The sequence below is a fragment of the Nerophis ophidion genome, linkage group LG04, assembly GCF_033978795.1.
Source record: "Nerophis ophidion isolate RoL-2023_Sa linkage group LG04, RoL_Noph_v1.0, whole genome shotgun sequence".
Lineage (NCBI taxonomy): Eukaryota > Metazoa > Chordata > Actinopteri > Syngnathiformes > Syngnathidae > Nerophis > Nerophis ophidion.
This window is the reverse complement of record NC_084614.1, coordinates 37,612,071-37,634,502: the sequence shown is the minus strand read 5'-3', so window position 1 is coordinate 37,634,502 and position 22,432 is coordinate 37,612,071. Positions and strand designations below refer to the sequence as shown.

General features: G+C 40.2%; 1 protein-coding gene across 1 annotated transcript in view; it reads right to left on the bottom strand.

Moving 5' to 3' along the window:
• jhy (junctional cadherin complex regulator) overlaps positions 1-22,432 on the bottom strand; it is a 93,625-nt gene that overhangs the window by 67,551 nt on the left and 3,642 nt on the right. Inside the window, exon 2 of the mRNA XM_061898032.1 lies at positions 18,519-18,865. Within this exon, the coding sequence (XP_061754016.1) occupies positions 18,519-18,820 (302 nt within the window). The 5' untranslated portion in view covers positions 18,821-18,865. The remainder of the gene's footprint in view (positions 1-18,518; positions 18,866-22,432) is intronic.

Sequence of the window (22,432 nt, the reverse complement as noted above, 5' to 3'; positions counted from 1 at the left end):
TTTACTCCCACGCACACACACACACCACTTGCGTGTGAGAGACAACAATTTTATGTGTGCAAGGATTTCAGTTATAAGAACATCTTACCAGTGTGTGTAAGAGCATCTTACCAGTGTATGTGAGAGCATTTCAGTAGTATGTATAAGCGACATTGCATTTCGGTTCCGGTCACTAATAATGCTTGCCCCTTTTCATTTTTTTTTTTTTTTTTAAAGCCAAGTTGTTTGTGAACAAAATGTCTGCCTAACTGCCGACAAGTAGCTTAACCGAGGCAGGAGCTCGACTTTATAATTTGAGGGCTTCAGTGGAGAATATAAGATCACTTTCAGTGCAACAAGGGTCGGGCTACCTCCGTGGGTTGCACCTGCAGGACGCGACACTTGAGCGGCCACTTTCTCCTCCCGACAGCCAAGCAGCCTGGAGCACTCGTTCCATTGCGATAGCGCACAGCAGCATTATCAAGCGCAACCTTCTACCTCATGGACATCGGGGCAAGAGGCGGAAAAGGTAATTAGACATTATTTATTTATAAATTATTGTTGAATCCCACAAAATTTAACATGTGGAAATGTGAGTCACGTCGTGGTACGTCAGTAGCTGATCAAATACTAAGGATATTGGATTACATTTATGTAGTGCGTTTGTATGGACCAGATAAGGGGTCCCCAATCTATGGCCCGCAGGCTGTTTACGGCCCGCCAACTTCCAACATCCGGCCCGCTGGAAATATTTTTTTTCTTTGAAATTTGTCTTTTCTAATAAATTTTTTGGGTGTCCCCTAGCCGCTCAGGCAAATCATATTGTCTAAAAATTCATTTTCCCGTATGACTTATATTGTCTTAGCTGTTTTCATGTGATCTAATTGTTACATTGTTATTTCAGAGCTGCATGAACATTTCAACAGGGAAGGAAAAAACAACCTCTGGATTCATGGAACTTCTCTGCACACAAATATATCAATTGGAATATTCAATAAATATAACATAAACATATTAAATATCCTTTTTTTGGCTCAAAAAAGTTTCCTTATGCCTTATTATTCATATACTTTTCAGTGTTTCTTGCAGCCAGGCAATAGGTATTGTTTGTCTAAAATTATAGTTTAAGTTAATGTGTTAATATTTACACCTAGCTCCTAACCTAAATACAATCATCATAAGACAAAAGTATTGTGTAGCACAGTGGTTCTCAAATGGGGTACGCGTACCCCTGGGGGTACTTGAAGGTATGCCAAGGGGTACGTGAGATTTTTTTTTAATATTCTAAAAATAGCAACAATTAAAAAATCCTTTATAAATATATTTATTGAATAATACCTCAACAAAATATGAATGTAAGTTCATAAACTGTTAAAAGAAATGCAACAATGCAATATTCAGTGTTGACAGCTAGATTTTTTGTGGACATGTTCCATATATATTGATGTTAAACATTTCTTTTTTTGTGAAGAAATGTTTTAGTCCTGGGTTCAATCCCGGGCTAGGAATTTTTCTGTGTGGAGTTTGCATGTTCTCCCCATGAATGCGTGGGTTCCCTCCGGGTACTCCGGCTTCCTCCCACTTCCAAAGACATGCACCTGGGGATAGGTTGATTGGCAACACTAAATTGGCCCTTGAATGTGAGTGTGAATGTTGTCTGTCAATCTGTGTTGGCCCTGCGATGAGGTAGCGACTTGTCCAGGGTGTATGCCGCCTTCCGCCCGATTGTAGCTGAGATAGGCGCCAGCGCACCCCGCAATCCCAAAAGGGACTAAGCGGTGGGAAATGGATGGATGGATGTTTAGAATTAAGTTCATGCATCCTGGGGATAGGTTGATTGGCAACACTAAATTGGCCCTAGTGTGTGAATGTGAGTGTGAAAGTTGTCTGTCTATCTGTGTTGGCCCTGCGATGAGGTGGCGACTTGTCCAGGGTGTACCCCGCCTTCCGCCCGATTGTAGCTGAGATAGGCGCCAGCGCCCCCCGCGACCCCGACAGGGAATAAGCGGTAGAAAATGGATGGATGGATGGATGGATGGATGGAATCCAGATGGATCTCTATTACAATCCCCAAAGAGGGCACTTTAAGTTGATGATTACTTCTATGTGTAGAAATCATTATTTATATTTGAATCACTTGTTTATTTTTCAACAAGTTTTTAGTTATTTGCATATCTTTTTTTCCAAATAGTTCAAGAAAGACCACTACAAATGAGCAATATTTTGCACTTTTACACAATTTTAAAAAATCAGAAACTGATGACATAGTGCTGTATTTTACTTCTTTTTTTCAACCAAAAAGGCTTTGCTCTGATTAGGGGGTACTTGAATTAAAAAAATTTTCACAGGGGGTACGTCACAGAAAAAAGGTTGAGAACCACTGTAGCACAAACATTTGGGGCAATTTTGTGTAGATTTTGACAAAGTGTGTGTGGTGGTGGGGGTGTGGGGGGTGGCTGGATGACATCACTAGTCAGAAAATTTTAAAATAACTCAAAGACCTCAACGGTAGAAAGATAAATGTTTGCAGCACTAACGTATTGCAGTGTTATTTTGATATTTGCAGTAATAAAGTGGGCGACTTCATACATGTCTGTATAACAGGTTCCTTTTTTATTTTTATTTTTTTACAAAATGTTTAATCAAAACGTTAATTCGCAGAATACACTGCACAAAAGCAGAAAACGTTTTAAGAAACCTTATGTTGTTCAATGAATAAAATGCAGAATTGAATTGAAAATGTCTACTCCACAATAGACTTCATTTTCAAGTAGGTTCACTTGTTGAATAATGTTCATTTTCGTTTCATCAATGTTAACATCTATGTGTGGAATTTAAACGTTATTATTTGTTATTATTATTTATTATTATGTGAGAGCATTTCAGTAGTGTATGTAAGAGCATTTCAGTAGTGTATGTGAGAGCATTTCAGTAGTGTATGTGAGAGCATTTCAATAGTGTATGTGAGAGCATTTCAGTAGTGTATGTGAGAGCATTTCAGTAGTGTATGTGAGAGCATTTCAGTAGTGTATGTAAAAGCATTTCAGTAGTGTATGTAAGAGCATTTCAGTAGTGTGTATGAACGACATTGCATTCTGGTTCCGGTCACCAATGATGACCGCCACTTTTCAGTTTTTTTTTTGTTTTTGTTTTTTTTAAAGCCAAGTTGTTTGTGAACAAAATGTCTGCCTAACTACAAACAAGTAGCTTAACCGAGGCAGGAGCTCTACTTCATAATTTAAAGGCTTCTGCGGAGAATATAAGAACACTTTCAATGCAACAAGGGTCGGGCTGCCGCCGTGGGTTGCATATGCGTGCCGCGACACCTGAGCAGCCACTTTCTCCTCCCGACAGCCAAGCAGCCTGGAGCACTCGTTCCGTTGCGATAGTGCACCGTCCGCAGCATTATCAAGCGCAACCTTCTACTTTATGGACATCGGGGCAAGAGGAGGAAAAGGTAATTAGACATTATTTATTTCTAAATGACTGTTGAATCCCACGGAATGTAAGGCAACATGGCATTGTAGCCATTAAGCAGTTAACCTTGTGTGCCGGCACTACAAACAAGTTAGCCAAAGTCCAACATCCGGCCCGCTGAAATTATTTTTTTTTTGTATTATTATTTTAAATCTGTCTTTTCTAATCCATTTTTTGATGTCCCCTAGCCGCTCAAGCAAATCATATTGTCTAAAAATGCATTTTCCCGTATGATTTATATTGTCTTAGCTGTTTTCATGTGATCTGATTGTTACATTCTTATTTCAGAGTCACCATGCAGCTGCATGACCATTTCAACAAGGACAGAATAAACAACTTCTGGATTCATGGAACTTCTCTGCACACAAATATATTAATTGGAATATTCAATACATTTTACATAAATATATGAATCATCCTTTTTTGCACAAAAAAGGTTCCTTATGAGTTATTATTCATATACTTTTAAATGTTTCTTGGAGTCAGACAATAGACATTGTTTATCTGAAATTATAGTTTAAGTTAATGTGTTAATATTTACACCTAGCCCCTAACATAAATACAATAATCATAAGACCAAAAATTGTGTAGCACAAACGTTCGGGACAAGTTTAGAGAGATTTTGACAAAGTGTTTGTGGTGGTGGGGGGCTGGATGACATCACTAGTCAGAACATGTATTTTAAAATGACTTAAAAAACTCAATGTTAGAAACAAGTATTTACAGCACAAACATATTGCAGTGTTATTTTGATATTTGCAATAATAAAGTGGGCAACTTCATACAGGTCTGTGTAACAGGTTCTGTTTTATTTATTTTTAACTAAATGTTTAAACAAAACCTTAATTCGCAGAATACACTGCACAAGTGAAGAAAACATTTTAACAAACCATAAAATTACCATGTTGTTTCCCTGAATAATGTGCAGAATTTAAGTGAAAATGTCTATTCCACAAATGCAAGTGGGTTCCACAATTTTAACATGTGGGTTCACTTGTTGAAAAATGTTCATTTTCGTCTCACTAATGTTTACATCTATGTCGAGAATTACAATGTTATTATTTGTCTGGAGTTCAGGTAGTGGACCTTCTTCATCAATGCCAAAGTAGTCAGCATCAAAATGCTGCTTATACCTGGATGGATTCCTGCATTATTAATGACACCTGAATGCCACATTTGAAGTGGTGTCTGCCCCCATTGCGTTGAGATGCAAAGAAGTTGTTTGGAATCCAACTTCCATGAATCCAGAGGTTGTGTATTCCGTCCTTGTTGAATAGGTCATGCAGCTGCGTGGTGACTCTGAAATAAGAATGTAACAATCAGGTCACATAAAAACAGCTAAGAAAATATAAATCATACGGGAAAATTCCTTTTTAGACAATATGATTTGCTTGAGCGGCTAAGGGACATCAGAAAATGGATTAGAAAAGACAGATTTAAAATAATAAATAAAAAAATAATTATAATTTTAGCATGCTGGATGTTGGACAATGGAGGGCCGTAACCGGCCCGCGGGCCATAGTTTGAGGACCCCTTATCTAGTCCAAAGAAAAGCGCTAAATACAGGTAACCTATTATTATTACTATTCGATCAGCTACCGACGTACCACGACGTTACCATAGCAACAACTCTGCAAACATTATTAGCTGATCTGACAGTGTACTTTTTCCGTTTCCTCCGAGACAAACGGCAAGTTTGCAATAGATGTCAGACTATTAGGAGCCGCAGAAACACTAGTTGCTAACTTGTTTGTAGTGGAGGCACACAAGGCTAACTGCTTAATGGTTACAATGCCATGTTGCCTTTCATTTCGTGGGATTCAACAGTCATTTAGATATAAATAATGTCTAATTACCTTTTCCTCCTCTTGCCCCGATGTCCATGAGGTAGAAGATTGCGCTTGATAATGCAGCCGTGCACTATCGCAACGGAACGAGTGCTGCAGGCTGCTTGGCTGACGGGAGGAGAAAGTGGCCGCTCAGGTGTCGCGTCCTGCAGGTGCAACCCACGGCGGCAGCCGGACCCTTGTTGCATTGAAAGTGTTATTATATTCTCCACTGAAGCCCTCAAATTATGAAGTAGAGTTCCTGCCTCGGTTGAGCTACTTGTCGGCAGTTAGGCAGACATTTTGTTCACAAACACAAAAAGAAAAACTTCAAAGGGGCGGGCATTATTGGTGACCGGAACCGGAATGCAATGTCGCTTATACACACTACTGAAATGCTCTCACATACACTGGTAAGATGCTCTCAGACACAGAGCATTTCAGTAGTGTATGTGAGAGCATTTCAGTAGTGTGTATAAGTGTTTCAGTAGTGTGTGTGAGAGAAAAAACATTTCAGTTGTTTATGTGAGAGCATTTCAGTAGTGTGTATAAGAGTGTTTCAGTAGTGTGTATGAGTGTTTTAGTAGTGTGTGTGAGAGAAAAACATTTCAGTTGTTCATGTGAGAGCATTTCACTAGTGTATGTAAGAGGTAATTCTGAATAATGTCCCTAATGGCCACTCATAGCAAACAGCCCTTACCAACATCACTGGTCATTCTGGGTGTACATAAGTAGCATTATGATCTGTAATGTAATTGCATGTGATGTGATGTCAGTCATGTTATGTAACTGTACTTGTAGCTTAGTACATGTGTGTACGGCATGACGGAATATGACTTAACTATAAGAAGCTGTAGCAAAGGCATGTTTAATTGAGAGTTGTATTTGGCCTTATGATAGCACTGCGTTCATAGATTTGGATGCACGTGTGTTACTGTGTACGTTGTTTTAATGTTAATAATACAATTGTGTTATTTCAGAGCTGGACACTTTCTATTGCTCCTAAATTGTTCTGTACTACAATTTTTTTTTCATTTAGTAGCCCCGGTGCTCCTAGTGAAAACGCTAAGCATACAACCTTGCTTTGTATGACCACAGTATCTTGTGCGAGGTAAGCAATACATACACATTCGAAACGAGGTACATCACACTCTCAGTAACAGTGAATGCACTTTGACTGACAAAACTTTGCTTCAAAATTGCACCTTCTCGGTATGTGTCACCAACAACCCAAACTAAACTAATACATATTGCGCTATACAAGTACAACCCATTTATCATTTATTTATGAATGTAGCAGCTTGTTGCATTAATACTGCCCGCAAAATTGCCCCAAAATTATACTTTGACAGATTTAAAAGCCTTAATGTAAGTTAATGAGCTGGAGCTGTTTAGAACTATACTTAGACTTATTATTTTTGGTTTACTTCATCAGGAAAACTTGCGTCAAAAAGACAGCAATAGCATGCTTCCGGGCACAGCCTCACAGTCCTCGGTACCCAACTTGGTGCCTGCTGTTTAGTTGTCCATACTCTCTCAATAGAGTGTAACAATTTAGATTGTTATACATAGATAACATTCGAAGATTAGCATCAATACGAATGGCCCATCAAATCCTAAATAACACTGCACCAGCGCCACGTAAGCACTTTGTCCAGTTTATATCTGCTGTGACAACTGGAAACACACGAGCTTTCACCAGGGGGAAGTGTAGCGTACCCAGATGTAAAACATCTTTTGCACAATCCTCCTTTTCATATAAAGCCAAAAAGAGATGGAACAACCTCACAACAAACTTGACAAGTTTAGATTACTCTTTATTTACAATTGAAGTTAAAAACTGGCTTTGGAGCAATCAAAGCTGCTCACACGGTCACTAAGGTAGGCACTATGTTTGACAGATCAACTTAATGTGTATTATATTTATCCATGATAGCCTTTTTGTTGTAAATTGTGAGTGAGTGTGTGAGTGAATTATATTTATATAGCGCTTTTTCTCACTAGTGACTCAAAGCGCTTTTACATAGTGAAACCCAATATCTATTTTTTTTACATTTAAGCTTGTGTGGGTGGCACTGGGAGCAGGTGGGTAAAGTGTCTTGCCCAAGGACACAAAGGCAGTGACTAGGATGGCGGAAGCGGGGATCGAACCTGCAACCCTCAAGTTGCTGGCACGGCCGCTCTACCAACCGAACTATACCGGATTCACCTCACCTATAATTGTGAGGTGTACCTCTTAAAATCATGGTTGTTTTTACAAATGATGACAGATGTGAACAAGAGCATGTATTGTCTTTGTGTGATGATGTAAATGAGATGTGGTTGTATTGTATATTAAGTTGTGTCCATGAAAGGGTATTTTATGACTTTTCTTAATTTGATTACGTGATATGATATGATTTTATTGTCATAATTTTATTGTATGATTTTTGTATCCCTTTAATTTAGGTAGCCAGGGACTGCAGATGGAAATTAGCTATTTAGCTATAATCTAGTACAGGGCATATCTGTCTTTGAGCATAATGTTTCTGTGCATTGTCCCTTCAAATAAAGACTAAACAAATCACCTGACGTCACGTCTGGCTCTATAAATATACAAGACTTAAAGTGGTGATCAAGTGTTCTGGGCTGCATTTTGCCTTACTTAAGTTAAGTTCAGTTTATGTATTTATATAGCACATTTAAAAAGAACCCCAGTTGGCCAAAGTGCATTACAGACATAAGAAAAGGGGCACACAGTGTCACATTTATATGGTAACATGGAAGGATGAATAAAATACAGTAGTAAAATATACCTTCAAATAAGTGTACAATATCTCACCCAAAATACTCAAATGTAATAAATACATTGAAAAGGATAAAACAAAAAATAAAAACAACCAAAATATCCTATCTAACTGGATTTGAATGCCAGGGAGTAAAAATGTGTTTTTAGCCTAGATTAAATTGACTCAGCGACTGGGAGGACCTAATAGATAGTGGAAGGTTGTGCCACAGTCTGGGCCCTGCCACTGAGAAGCCTCAATCTCCTCTGGTTTTTAGCCTAGTTTTTTCGGACATCCAGGAGGAGCCGGTCTGAAAACCTCAGGGTCCTCGTGGGACAATTAGGCTGCAGCAGCTCAAAAAGATAGGGTGGGACTTCTCTGTGTAAAAGCATTTAAAAACAATAAGTAACATTTTAAAATTAAATCTAAAAGTAACTGGGAGCCAATGAAGGGAAGCCGGTACAGGGTTAATGTGCTTACGTTGTTTGGTTTTAGTTAAAAGACGAGCAGCAGAGTTCTGCAAGCGCTGTAGCCGCTGGAGAGAGCCCTGATCCAGGCCTACGTACAACGAATTTCAGTAGTCCAGGCGTGATGTCACAAATGCATGGATAGCTCTTTCAAAGTCAGCCTGTGGAAGATAATGGTTTATTCTTGCAAGGATTCTTAGCTGAAAGAAGCTGGATTTAGTGACACAGCTAATTTGTTTGTCAAGCTTAAGTAAACTGTCAAAGGTGACTCCAAGGCTCCTTGTTGATTTGTGGCAATATGAGAACAGAGGACCAATAGCACTGTCAGGTCCTTGCAGCGGGTTTGTTTGACCAATTATGACGATTTCTGTTTTACTTTTGTTTAAGTATAAATAAAATGGCCCCCAACCAATGCCGTACATCCTGCAAACAGTTCTGCAGAGTAGTCATGGCAACCTGGGTATTGCTTACTGTTACAGGTAGATATATTTGAATATCATCTGTGAAACAGTACCCAGCACCCAGAATAAGCATGTAAAAAGAAAAGAGGACAGGTGCTAAAATGATAAAGCTTGAGAATAAACCTATGTTTGCGTTGTTGGAACTGTTCAAATAGCGAAAAGGATAAATGTTTCTTTAAAGTTCCTCAAGAGGTAATCCAGCAGGGCAAAAGATGTCAAGAGTTTAGGAAATGTCGACGAGAAAAGTAGCTGTTGAATATAGCACTCAAGTCCAAGGGAGCAGAGTCAAAAAACGCACAAATCTGCATTGATCACTTCATTAAAAGTTATTTAATCTACTTTTAGTTTTATCTTAATATTATCTTAACATTATTTGTACTGTAACTTACTTCGGAATTCTTAAAACACACTTTTGATATGAGAGTTTCGTAAACCACTCAACAAAACTTTTTTTGATCACGTATACAGATCGATTACATTGCATAGTTGGGTTTTTTGCTGGTATCTGCTTTAGTTTTCCTACCTGGTAAGATCTTGGCCTTCGCATACCAAGATAGTTTGCACACTGTTTGCTGCACAGTAGTACCAGGGCTGCCAAGTTTCAGAAAATGACAATAGACTTTAGTGGCATGATGCGTTTGAAAAATGTGGCCCTTTTTGAGTCGATTTATACTTGGGGCTGATGTCCTCACCACCAGCAGCTCTCCCTGCACTGTGGCCTCCTAATGCAAGTCTTAATTAACCAGGAATTTGAAATTAAAATAATCTCCGATGTTTTCTCTGCTGGCTTTTGGGTCTCATCTGTGTTTACAATTGGTATCTCTTCTACATCTCAGTCCTCTATGTCCTCAATCTCCTCTGAGCGCTCTTCATCTTCGAGTGTTGCCAACTCATCAGTAAGGAAAGTAGCTGTTGACTGTGATAAAAGTTGCTAGATGACAAAATTGTCTAATTTGCATAATTGATTACAATAGATGTTATGCTCCAGCACCTTCGGCGAACCCAAAGGAACTGAGGTAGAAATGGATGGAAGTATGGAAGGATGCTGTAGGAGAGAGGAAAAACATAGTGGGAGACATAAAAAGGGAGTTAAACATTTCTAATTTTGAATAGATCAGGGGTCGGCAACCTTTACCACTCAAAAAGCCATTTTGACCCGTTTCACAAAGTAAAGAAAACAATGGGAGCCACATAACTCTTTTGAAATTTATAATGAAATAATACTGCATACAGAGGTTTTTTTTGCTTTGTGCTATGTATAAACCAGGGGTCTCAGACACCCAAGCCCGCACCTCAATATGAAAATGTAATGTTAGTGCGGCCCGCGAGTTTTATATGAATGCCGCTTGACAGCATCACACCTGTCAACCCTCCCAATTTTCCCAGGAGACTCCCGAATTTTAGAGTAATTATTCTCTTGAATGTACGCTGGTGTTCACCTAATGAACAATAATAAGGGCGTACTCTGATGACGCTGCCGCCCTCTATAGCTTGTACAAATAGCTTGCAAGCCCAAAGAATTGTTTGACGAGGCTGTTGCAGACACACGTAAGAGACTGCAAGGTATCCTTATTCAACAGCAATGCCGGTTACACTGAGGGTGGCCGTTTAAACAACTTTAGCACTTTTACTAATATGCGCCACAATGTGAACCCACACCAAACAAGAATGACAAACACATTTCAGGAGAACATCTGCACTATAACACAACATAAACACGACAGAACAAATACCCAGAATCCCATGTATACTGACTTTTCCGGGATACATTCTACACAGAGCTACCCCCCCCCCCCACACACACACCCCTCCGTGCATCGGTTGAGGTGGGCGGGGTTGGGTTGGTGGTAGCTGGGTGTATAATGGAGCCCGGAAGAGTCAGGATACATGGGATTCTGGGTATTTGTTCTGTCGTGTTTATGTCGTGTTACAGTGCGGATGTTGTCCCGAAATGTGTTTGTCATTCTTGTTTGGTGTGGATTCCCAGTGGGGCGCATATTAGTAAGAGTGGTAAAGTTGTTTATATCACAACCCTCAGTGTGACCTGTATGGCTGTTGAACAAGTATGCCTTGCAGTTGCGCATGCGTTCAGATAGAGGTCGCATCCAAAATGTGAACGGCCTGCCGGCATGCAGATAGCATGGCGAAAATCCTGGTGCGATGACATGTAGAAAGGGTGTTAGAGGCATTGTCATCACGGCACGCCCTCAAGCTGGATGTCTGGGTGAAAATCAAAAAATGTTTACCCTGAAGATTTCTGATAGAGACACTAAAATTGGAAAAATCTACCGGACTTCTCCAGGCGGTCGGCAAGTATGCGGCTGAGCCACATCAGAGCGGTCAAAGAGCCGCATGCGGCTACGGAAGTCGCGGGTTGCCAACCCCTAGAATAGATTGTCTTCTGTTAATTCTTAGTTTAGTTGTGTTTTCTTTGTTCTACATTTTTAAATGTTAAGAGTATCAAATTTGATCAAAAGACTGAAGCGTTGTGATATTCACGAACAAACCAAATCTATTGACTGGCTCATTAACATTAACTCATCAACATCAGTTTGTTTTTATAAGAAGCATGCCATTGACAAAAACATTAACATTAATCTCACACTTTAAATAAACCAAGGCAGAAACAGTAGCAGCTATGCACAGAGTTGGTGCGCATGTATGACCGCCAGACACTTCTGGATGTGGACATATCGGGCCATTTTGGACTGATAGACGCGTGCTTGCTAGACCTGCTAACTAGCACGGGAATACTTCGGCGGGTACATCCAGCGGCCTGTGAAGCAGGGGAGTATAGTACCAGCGGGGGCCGTCTACGGAGCAGACGCCAGCGGTGTGATCGGAAACGCGGATGCCGAGCGGTGCTAAAAACAAAGCAGAAGGCTAATCCCCACAGAACACCACTTCCCTCCACCCTGAAGACGGATTTAAATGGAAGATGCGAGACTACGGGTCTGGGTAACGAATCAGTTAAATTAGAACAAGTTTTTTCTGCTTTGATTGTTTCAGAGTTGGATATGCTTTCTACTGAGGTGGCAAACTATGATGCGTTCAGTTTATCAAAGAAACAAACAAACAATCGGAAAATTCCCGTCGTATCAATTCCTAGATATGGTCGTAATTATACTAAATGCACTGGGCATAATAAACACAACATTATTAATGTTGCTACTACGGATAATTTGATCAACAATTCCCTAAAACAGCCCACTACCTATAATATAGTTTTTTAAACATAAGATCATTGTGTCCCAAAACGTTGTTAGTTAATGATATCATCAGAGACAACAATCTAAACGTCATCGGTCTCAGCGAAACCTAGCTTAAACCAAACGACTTTTTTGCGCTAAATCAGGCATGTCCTCCTAACTTTACACATGCGCATATTGCCCGTCCCCTTAAAAGGGGTGGGGGGGTCGCAGTAATATACAACGAAAACTTTAACCTTAGTCCTAACATATATAATGAATATAAATCGTTTGAGGTGCTTACTATGAGGTCTGTCACACCGCTGCCTCTACACATGACTTATCTACCGCCCCCCATGGCCCTATTCGGAATTTATCAATGAATTCTCAGAGTTCGTTGCTGATCTAGTGACGGACGCCGATAATATGATCATAATAGGGGACTTTAATATCCATAGTAATACCTCATCGGACCCACCGTGCGTAGCGCTCCAGACTATAATTGATAGCTGTGGTCTTACACAAATAATAAATAAAACCACGCATCACAACGGTAATACAATAGACCTAGTGCTTGTCAGGGGTATCACCGTTTCCAAAGTTACGATACTCCCGTATACTAAAGTATTGTCCGATCATTACCTTATAAAATTCGAGGCTCAGATGCATGTTCGTCAAACTTATAATAATAATAACTGCTATAGCAGCCGCAACATTATTACGGCCACAACGACAACTCTTGCTGACCTACTGCCCTCGGTAATGGCACCATTCCCAAAGTATGTGGGCTCTATTGATAACCTCACTAACAACTTTAACGACGCCCTGCGTGAAACCATTGATAACATAGCGCCGCTAAAGTTAAAAAAGGCTCCAAAAAAGCGTACCTCGTGGTTTACAGAAGAAACTAGAGCTCAGAAATTATTATGTAGAAAGCTGGAATGAAAATGGCGCACGACTAAACTTGAGGTGCACCATCAAGCATGGAGTGATAGTTTAATAACTTATAAACGCATGCTTACCTTACCTAAAGCTAAATATTACTCAAATCTCATCCACCGTAATAAAAACGATCCTAAAGTTTTTTTAGTACGGTAGCATCGCTAACCCAACAAGGGACCCTTTCCAGTAGCTCCACCCACTCAGCTGATGACTTTATGCAATTCTTTAGTAAGAAAATTGAAGTCATTAGAAAGGAGATTAAAGACAATGCGTCCCAGCTACAACTGGGTTCTATTAACACTGATACGATTGTATATACGACGGATACTGCCCCCCAAAATAGTTTCTCTCATTTTGAGGAAATAACATTAGAGGAATTGTTACAACGTGTAAATGGAATAAAACAAACAACATGTTTACTTGACCCTCTTCCTGGGAAACTGATCAAGGAGCTCTTTGTATTAATAGGTCCATCAGTGCTAAATATTATAAACTTATCACTTTCCTCGGGCACTGTTCCCCTAGCATTCAAAAAAGCGGTTATTCATCCTCTTCTTAAAAGACCTAACCTCGATCCTGACCTCATGGTGAACTACCGACCGGTGTCTCACCTTCCCTTTATTTCAAAAATCCTCGAAAAAATTGTTGCGGAGCAGTTAAGTGAATACTTAGCATCTAACAATCTATGTGAAACCTTTCAATCCGGTTTCAGGGCAAATCACTCTACGGAGACAGCTCTCGCAAAAATGACTAATGATCTATTGCTAACGATGGATTCTGATGCGTCATCTATGTTGCTGCTCCTCGATCTTAGCGCTGCTTTCGATACCGTCGATCATAATATTTTATTAGAACGTATCAAAACACGAATTGGTATATCATACTTAGCCCTGTCTTGGTTTAACTCTTAGCTTACTGATAGGATGCAGTGCGTCTCCCATAACAATGTGACCTCGGACTACATTAAGGTAACGTGTGGAGTTCCCCAGGGTTCGGTCCTTGGCCCTGCACTCTTCAGCTTCTACATGCTGCCGCTAGGTGACATTATACGCAAATACGGTGTTAGCTTTCACTGTTATGCTAATGACACCCAACTCTACATGCCCCTAAAGCTGACCAACACGCCGGATTGTAGTCAGCTGGAGGCGTCTCTTAATGAAATTAAACAATGGATGTCCGCTAACTTTTTGCAACTCAACGCCAAAAAAACGGAAATGCTGAATATCGGTCCTGCTAGACACCGACCTCTATTTAATAATACAACTCTAACATTTGACAACCAAACAATTAAACAAGGCGACACGGTAAAGAACCTGGGTATTATCTTTGACCCAACTCTCTCCTTTATGAGTCACACATTAAAAGCGTTACTAAAACGGTCGTCTTTCATCTCTGTAATATCGCTAAAATTCGCTCCATTCTGTCCACTAAAGACGCTGAAATCATTATCCATGCGTTTGTTACGTCTCGCCTTGACTACTGTAACGTATTATTTTCGGGTCTCCCCATGTCTAGCATTAAAAGATTACAGTTGGTACAAAATGCGGCTGCTAGACTTTTGACAAGAACAAGAAAGTTTGATCACATTACGCCTATACTGGCTCACCTGCACTGGCTTCCTGTGCACTTAAGATGTGACTTTAAGGTTTTACTACTTACGTATAAAATACTACACGGTCTAGCTCCATCCTATCTTGCCGATTGTATTGTACCATATGTCCCGGCAAGAAATCTGCGTTCAAAGGACTCCGGCTTATTAGTGATTCCCAAAGCCCCAAAAAAGTCTGTGGGCTATAGAGCGTTTTCATTTCGGGCTCCAGTACTCTGGAATGCCCTCCCGGTAAAAGTTCGAGATGCCACCTCAGTAGAAGCATTTAAGTCTCACCTTAAAACTCATTTGTATACTCTAGCCTTTAAATAGACTCCCTTTTTAGACCAGTTGATCTGCCGTTTCTTTTCTTTTTCTCCTATGTCCCACTCTCCCTTGTGGAGGGGGTCCGGTCCGATCCGGTGGCCATGTACTGCTTGCCTGTGTATCGGCTGGGGACATCTCTGCGCTGCTGATCCGCCTCCGCTTGGGATGTTTTCCTGCTGGCTCCGCTGTGAACGGGACTCTTGCTGCTGTGTTGGATCCGCTTTGGACTGGACTCTCGCGACTGTGTTGGATCCATTATGGATTGAACTTTCACAGTATCAAGTTAGACCCGCTCGACATCCATTGCTTTCCTCCTCTCCAAGGTTCTCATAATCATCATTGTCACCGACGTCCAACTGGGTGTGAGTTTTCCTTGCCCTTATGTGGGCCTACCGAGGATGTCGTTGGGGTTTGTGCAGCCCTTTGAAACACTGGTGATTTAGGGCTATATAAGTAAACATTGATTGATGGATTGATGTCCTTTCTGCTCTGACTGGAATGAAACTTAAGTGCAATTGCACTTCAAAGGACAACAATATGTGCTTTCCAGTATCAGCTGTCTAAGGGCAGATATTCGGTAGACAGAGACGCCTGTGAGGAAAAGCTCAGCTGCCGCTAGTACGTTGAGGACATCTAAAAAAAATTTTTTAGATTTGTCGCTAGTTGGTTTTGAGAAAGAAAGTCACTTAGAGGAGTAGGAAAGCTGCTACTTTTAGCGAGAAAGTCATCAGGTTGACAACACTGCGCTGTGGTGTGTCTGAAAGATAGAGACGCCAAAAAACGCCTTTTATTGCTTTTGATTGGTTTACATTGCGTGGTGCCTTCCGTGGTTGGCTAGGTTTAGGCACAATAATTAATGCAATTGGTCTGGGATTGGTTATTTCGGCCATTCAATCAGTTACTCATACTATGACATATCACGAAGAAAAAAGTTTGTTATTATGAAAAGAATAAATATAGTGTGGTGAATGGGGAAATATAAGCGCGAGAAATGTCAAGTGTGGCGTGAAAATCTGTTAAATTGCGTGACTCTCACGCTCAAAGCGTGAGGTTTGGTAGCTCTGCAGTAGCCATGTTAGTTTGGTTGACCACCATTTTGTTCACTTCCATTCAAAAATCACATAACCGAGTACAAGCTATGCACAACTCTGACATACACTATACAGTACTGCTATCTAACATCTTGGAGTATTACTTGGAAATGAGACTCTGTAATAGAGAAAAAAATATAACAGCAGTTTTTATAATTAGGTCATTTATACAATTTACCAAAAAAATGTATGTATTATTAAACAATGAAAATGCATTGTACTGAAAACAGGTACCATTGAGTAACCGTATCGATTCCCACGTACTGTTAATTGGTACCGTATCGGTTCAAATGTGAAAGGTAGCCATCTCTCTTTGAATCTGTAAAAACTATGTAAGCGTAATTATTTGATATCTGTTTATATTGATAAATAGTCTGTTTTAGACTGCAATATTTGTCAAACCAGAACACCTTTTTTATACAGTATGTCTCGCTTGTGTGCTATCCATCGTATGCTTAGCTGCTGTGTTGCAACACGCTCTTAGTAGCCTAAAGTCTACCATATTTATCTTTTGTAAATGACTTCACGAAAATACTCGAAAAGACCAAAGTCGTGTCCTCATTGTAGGACATTTATATGTTAACCGGCTGTCCAGTTTTGCACACGTAAACATGTCGCAGGACTGCTTTTATCAGAGATTTTACATGCAAAACAATATCAACCGATACATGTTTTCTGTAAAACTTTTTGCTGATATTGGACTGATATCCGATATTGATGTAGGATCGGGACACACCTAATTGACCTAAGATGACTATGTTTGTCCTGCTCCTTTTAAAATGGACAATTATCCAAACAAAAAAGTCATAACAAGCCGTAAAATGTCAATACAAAAGTAAATGTCTAAATTTAATTAAAAAACACTGAAAACCATTGACATAAAATACAATTATATAAAAACATTAGAAATCTTCAAATATGACTTGTTGGAAGATTTCCCTTTTTGTAGTGTGCACCATGAGCTCTCCTTTTAAATGTGCGCCATGAGCTCAATTTTGAATACATGGAATATTTGTATTTTAAATGCACTTGTTAACATTCACTTTTAATGCATGAAATGTAATATTTTTTTAGAAGTGTAGATTGTGAACACTTGTTCTAGACACTGTTCAGAGTGAGTGAGTGATATATCACTTTTTGCAACCGTTTAGCGAATGCCGAGAAGGGTCCTTGGTTTCCATAGTGTTGTAAGCATTATAACCTTCCCTCTTCCGGGTTTTAACACGTAATGACGTAACTACACATGTACATAACTGTTGGATTAATTGTAAATAAGTTATCTCATTTTTATTCAAATACGATTGTTTGCTTATGCATTGTGTTAGACAAACTGAAGAGAAACAAAACTTGGCGTTAGATTGAACTTAGGTTGACCTGCCAACCGCAACAAGGAGTTTGCAGATGAGACAGAGCAACACAGGAAGTTACTGTATGTTTTTATATTTGAATGTGTTATGTTTTCAACATGGGCTTCACGGTGGAAGAGGGGTTAGTGCGTCTGCCTCACAATACGAAGGTCTTGAGTAGTCAGGGTTTGGTCCCGGGCTCGGGATCTTTCTGTGTGGAGTTTGCATGTTCTCCCTGTGAATGCGTGGGTTCCCTCCGGGTACTCAGGCTTCCTCCCACCTCCAAACAAATGCACCTGGGGATAGGTTGATTGGCAACACTAAATTGGAGCTAGTGTGTGAATGTGAGTGTGAATGTTGTCTGTCTATCTGTGTTGGCCCTGCAATGAGGTGGCGACTTGTCCAGGGTGTAGCACGCCTTCCGCTCGATTGTAGCTGAGATAGGCACCAGCGCCCCCCGCGACTCCAAAGGGAATAAACGGTAGAAAATGGATGGATGGATGTTATCAACACGGGTGTTATGTTTCCAACACAGCTGTAAATCCCCCTCTTCCCTTAGTACAGATGTGTGTGTGTGTGTGTGTGGTGTGTGTGTGTGTGTGTGTGTGTGTGTGTGTGTGTGTGTGTGTGTGTGTGTGTGTGTGTGTGTGTGTGTGTGTGTGTGTGTGTGTGTGTGTGTGTGTGTGTGTGTGTGTGTGTGTGTGTGTGTGATGCAGGGCCTCCCGAATGAATAAAATGCGGGGGGAGTGGGAGAAAGGTTTCCAGGGTGAGTTGGAGCCTGTAACTGACAACACTTTCTCCGGGTCACTCTCCTCGTCCGAGAAAAGCAATCGCTGGTTTTGTCTTCTATTCACTGTTTCTGTGTCTATATAATGTCTCATGATATTTGACCCTAGCATTAACACACACACAGCCACTTTTAGTTAAAGCCGCTGTTTTCGAAGACAGAACAATCAACACACAAAACTTGGAAATGGACTGCACCATACATATGTGTCATTGAGGCATTAATAATTCATGAAGGAACTGCACCATGCTTATTTTCTTGCATTAAGACATACCTTATGTGGGTGTCAATTACAGGTTTCCTCTTCGTGTGGGGCTGTGCTGAAACTTCAATGCCATCAGAAAGCAGGAAATCTTCATTTGTGTCACCTGCAACTGCATCCTCCCAGTCTTTCCCCTTCAAGATGTCCAACGTATTCCCTTGAATCAGCATATATTCATCAGTGTGCATTTGTAGATGCTGTTTGCTCTCCTGGGACAAGTTATCTGTGTTGGACTCCAGAGAGTCCCATTGCGTGGTCAAAACTGCTCGCCTCTGCAGAGGAGAACCATCTGCTGGTCTAAGCTCGTTATCCATGTTGCGACTAACAGTGAGCGTGTCCCCCAGTAGATCCGTCAACCCCTACAAAAAAGACAAATTCATTTGACAGGATGAATCACAGTATTTCGAAAACCTTTGTTTTACAGTGTGTTGAAAAGTATATTTAAAGGGGACCTATGATGAATTTAATGTTTTCTGAATAAGAAATGTTACAATGTTGGATACTCGTGTTAAACAATGCCAAAGCGTCAAATCATAAGGTTCATGATTGCTCGCAGATTTTAACGCCTTTGCAGGTTTTGCAGCCTGGCTACTGTACGTCCTGATGTCACCATGAGGTGGATGTTCTTATGTCGACATTAAAGGGGTCATATTATGACTACATTCAAAACATGTCCTTGTGGTCAACATAACATGTAAAGGTGATGCCTGGGCCAAAATGTTGCATAGATTTAGTTTTAAAGACTGTTTAAGCTGCTTTGTGACAGTCTCTTCAAAATGTTCTTTTGTGGGCGGTCTTATTTGTGTGCCAAAGTCGTCCTCTCCGTCAAGCCCCCTACGATTGCATCTTCTCCCCGTCAGCCATGTTGTAGTTTTTAGCGCATCCATAGCGAGTCTACTGACAGAAGAGTTGGAACTATTCTCTACCTTTATCAGAAATAGCAACACTTACTTTGTGATAAATGTGAATCAGCTGAAGGATCACTGTCTCATTCGTTTTGGGAATTTCCAATTATTTAATCATTTTGGTCCAGCATCTTCTTCTTTTACTTGGCGGTATATCTGTTGGATAAGCTCCGAGCAATCGGATTCGACGAAACCTCATCGAGCTGGATGCAATCTTACTTGGAGGGGAGGAAACAGGTGGTAGAGGTGAACGGCACCATGTCCCCTCCCCTCTCAGTAAGCTGTGGAGTCCCCCAAGGCAGTATACTAGGACCTTTACTATTCATAATATACGTAAATGATATGCCATCAGCATGCCACTGTGAATTGTTCCTGTTTGCGGATGACTCGGCCCTGCTGGTATCCGGCAAGGACAAGTCACAGGTGGAACAAATCCTCAGTGCTGAACTCCTCAATATTTGCACCTGGCTCGCTGACAACAAGCTATCCATACACTTAGGTAAAACGGAATCCATCCTATTTGGGTCCCATGTCAAACTTAAGAAGGTCAGTGACTTCACTATAAAAGTGGGTGACATTGTTTTCACCAGGAAGGATGAGATCACCTACCTAGGTTCCATTCTAGAGGCTAATCTTTCCTGTGATAAAATGGCAACCAAGGTGATCAAAAAGGTCAACCAAAGAACGAGATTCCTCTACAGAATCTCCTCTCTGGTCAATAAAAGCACCTTGAGGATTCTAGCGGGAACTCTCATTCAACCCTTCTTCGATTACGCTTGCACCTCCTGGTACCCCAGCACCTCCTAAACCCTCAAATCTAGACTCCAAACATCCCAGAATAAGCTAGTCCGGTTACTTTTAGACCTCCACCCCAGATCACACCTCAATCCAACCCACTTCTCCAAAGTGGGCTGGCTCAGGGTGGAGGACAGAGTAAAACAACTTGCACTGAGCCTAGTCTATAAAATCCGCTACACCTCCTTGATACCGAAGTACATGTCAAACTACTTCCTTAACGTAAATGACCGCCATAACCACAACACCAGGGGGAGCTCCACAAACCACATTAAACCCAGATTTCGATCTAACAAAGGTCTTAACTCATTCTCTTTCTATGCCACATCAATTTGGAATGCACTCCCAACAGGTATAAAAGTAAGTGCATCTCTATATTCCTTCAAAACCGCTCTAAAACAACACCTCCAGGCAACTTCAACACGTTACTAATACCCTCCTCCACTCAAATGTACTTCTAATGTATATACTTGTTCTTATGCTATCTGAACTCACTATGTTCTCTGCTGGCTGTACATATCCTACTAAATAAGACCTACACTGTTTTAATGTCCACATTTCTCTGTTGATGCAATTGTTGATGACTGAAGTTCTGATATCAACCAAAGCTCCTCATCCCACCCCCCGGATTGTAAATAATGTAAATAATTCAATGTCCATACTATGATGATTAACTTGTGTGATGACTGTATTATGTTGATGGCATATATTTGTACCATGAATTCATTAACGTGGACCCCGACTTAAACAAGTTGAAAAACTTATTCGGGTGTTACCATTTAGTGGTCAACTGTACGGAATATGTACTGAACTGTGCAATCTACTAATAAATGTATCAATCAATCAAAATCAATCAATATCAGAAAAAACGTGTCTCCGACAGGGATATAATTTTCTTTGGGTGGTCTTGAGAAACACAAAAACTTCCAAAATATATTACAGCTGCGTTGCTTCTCGGGACGGTTCTGGCTAGAAGACTCATTCTCAAAGAGTGGAAAACCCCGTCTGCACCGAACTTCAGAAACTGGTTAAATGAACTTGTGAATGTAATGACCCTTGAAAAAATAAGGCTTATAAAATATACAAATTTTAATAAATGGGAACTAACCTAGAAGCCTTTACTGACATACATGTATATTGAATCATAACTTATAGACATTTTTTTAATTGATGTATCTTTTTTGTTGTTTTATTCCTTCATTATTATTGTTGGGGTTTTTTTGTATTGTTCCCACGCTACAATTGTTTTTTTTTGTCACTTTTGACATGGTTTTGTCACAGTTTACTTGTTTGGGTTTTTATTTGCATCTGATCAAGCCACAAAAATGTGACTTTCTTCTTTTTTGAGTGTGAACAGTGGAGAGATCCATGGGAGGTGATCTAGAGATCACTTCTTGAGGATCCTTGATGCCGACGAATATTCATCCCTCTTGCTATGGTCTGGATCGTCTGCTGATCCTGAGCCAGTGCAGGATGGATGGATATATGCAATATATATACTGTGAACCTTGAGTTGTTAAAGCCCAAGTGCACCTCTCTCCTCAAATGTGCATGTGAGTGTGTATAAGTGGATGTGTGCATGTATGAAGGGTCTGAGTGAGCCAAGTATGATTGTCAAATTTGATTTTATCTGTAAAATTAAATAAAATATATTTGCAAAAAAAGAAATACCAACAGTTTTGGATTTTAGGATTTTTTAAATTATTTTTTAATATTTTCTATTAATTTTTATATGTCTTACTTGTATGTTATCTTTTATCTCTACTTATGGTTCTTATTGTTTTACAAGTTTTATTATTTTTATTTTCAAACGTTCCTCAGAGGGAACCATTTGCCATATGGGTTACCAACCGTGCGTGTGGGGGCGCTTTGTGTCAGCGTCTTGGTTGCCATGGTCTGATGACCTCCTCTGATAGTGTTTACTCACATGTCTTCTGTACTCAGCCATGCTATCATTTGTTCGTATGCTGTAGTTGCATATGTTTGTATGTTGTGTGTGTATTTGTGTTTGGTATCTGTGTCTGTGCGTATGAATGTGATAATGGGGGATATGGGTCACAGGGGGTATTGTTTTTAAACTTTGTAAAGCACTTTGTGTTGTATTTCTTTTATGTACGAATTGCGCTTTATAAATAAAGTTTGATTGATTGATTGATTGATTGATTGATTGATTGATTGATTGGTTGATTGGTGTACGAACCAGTCTGCCCCACAACAAGAGAATAG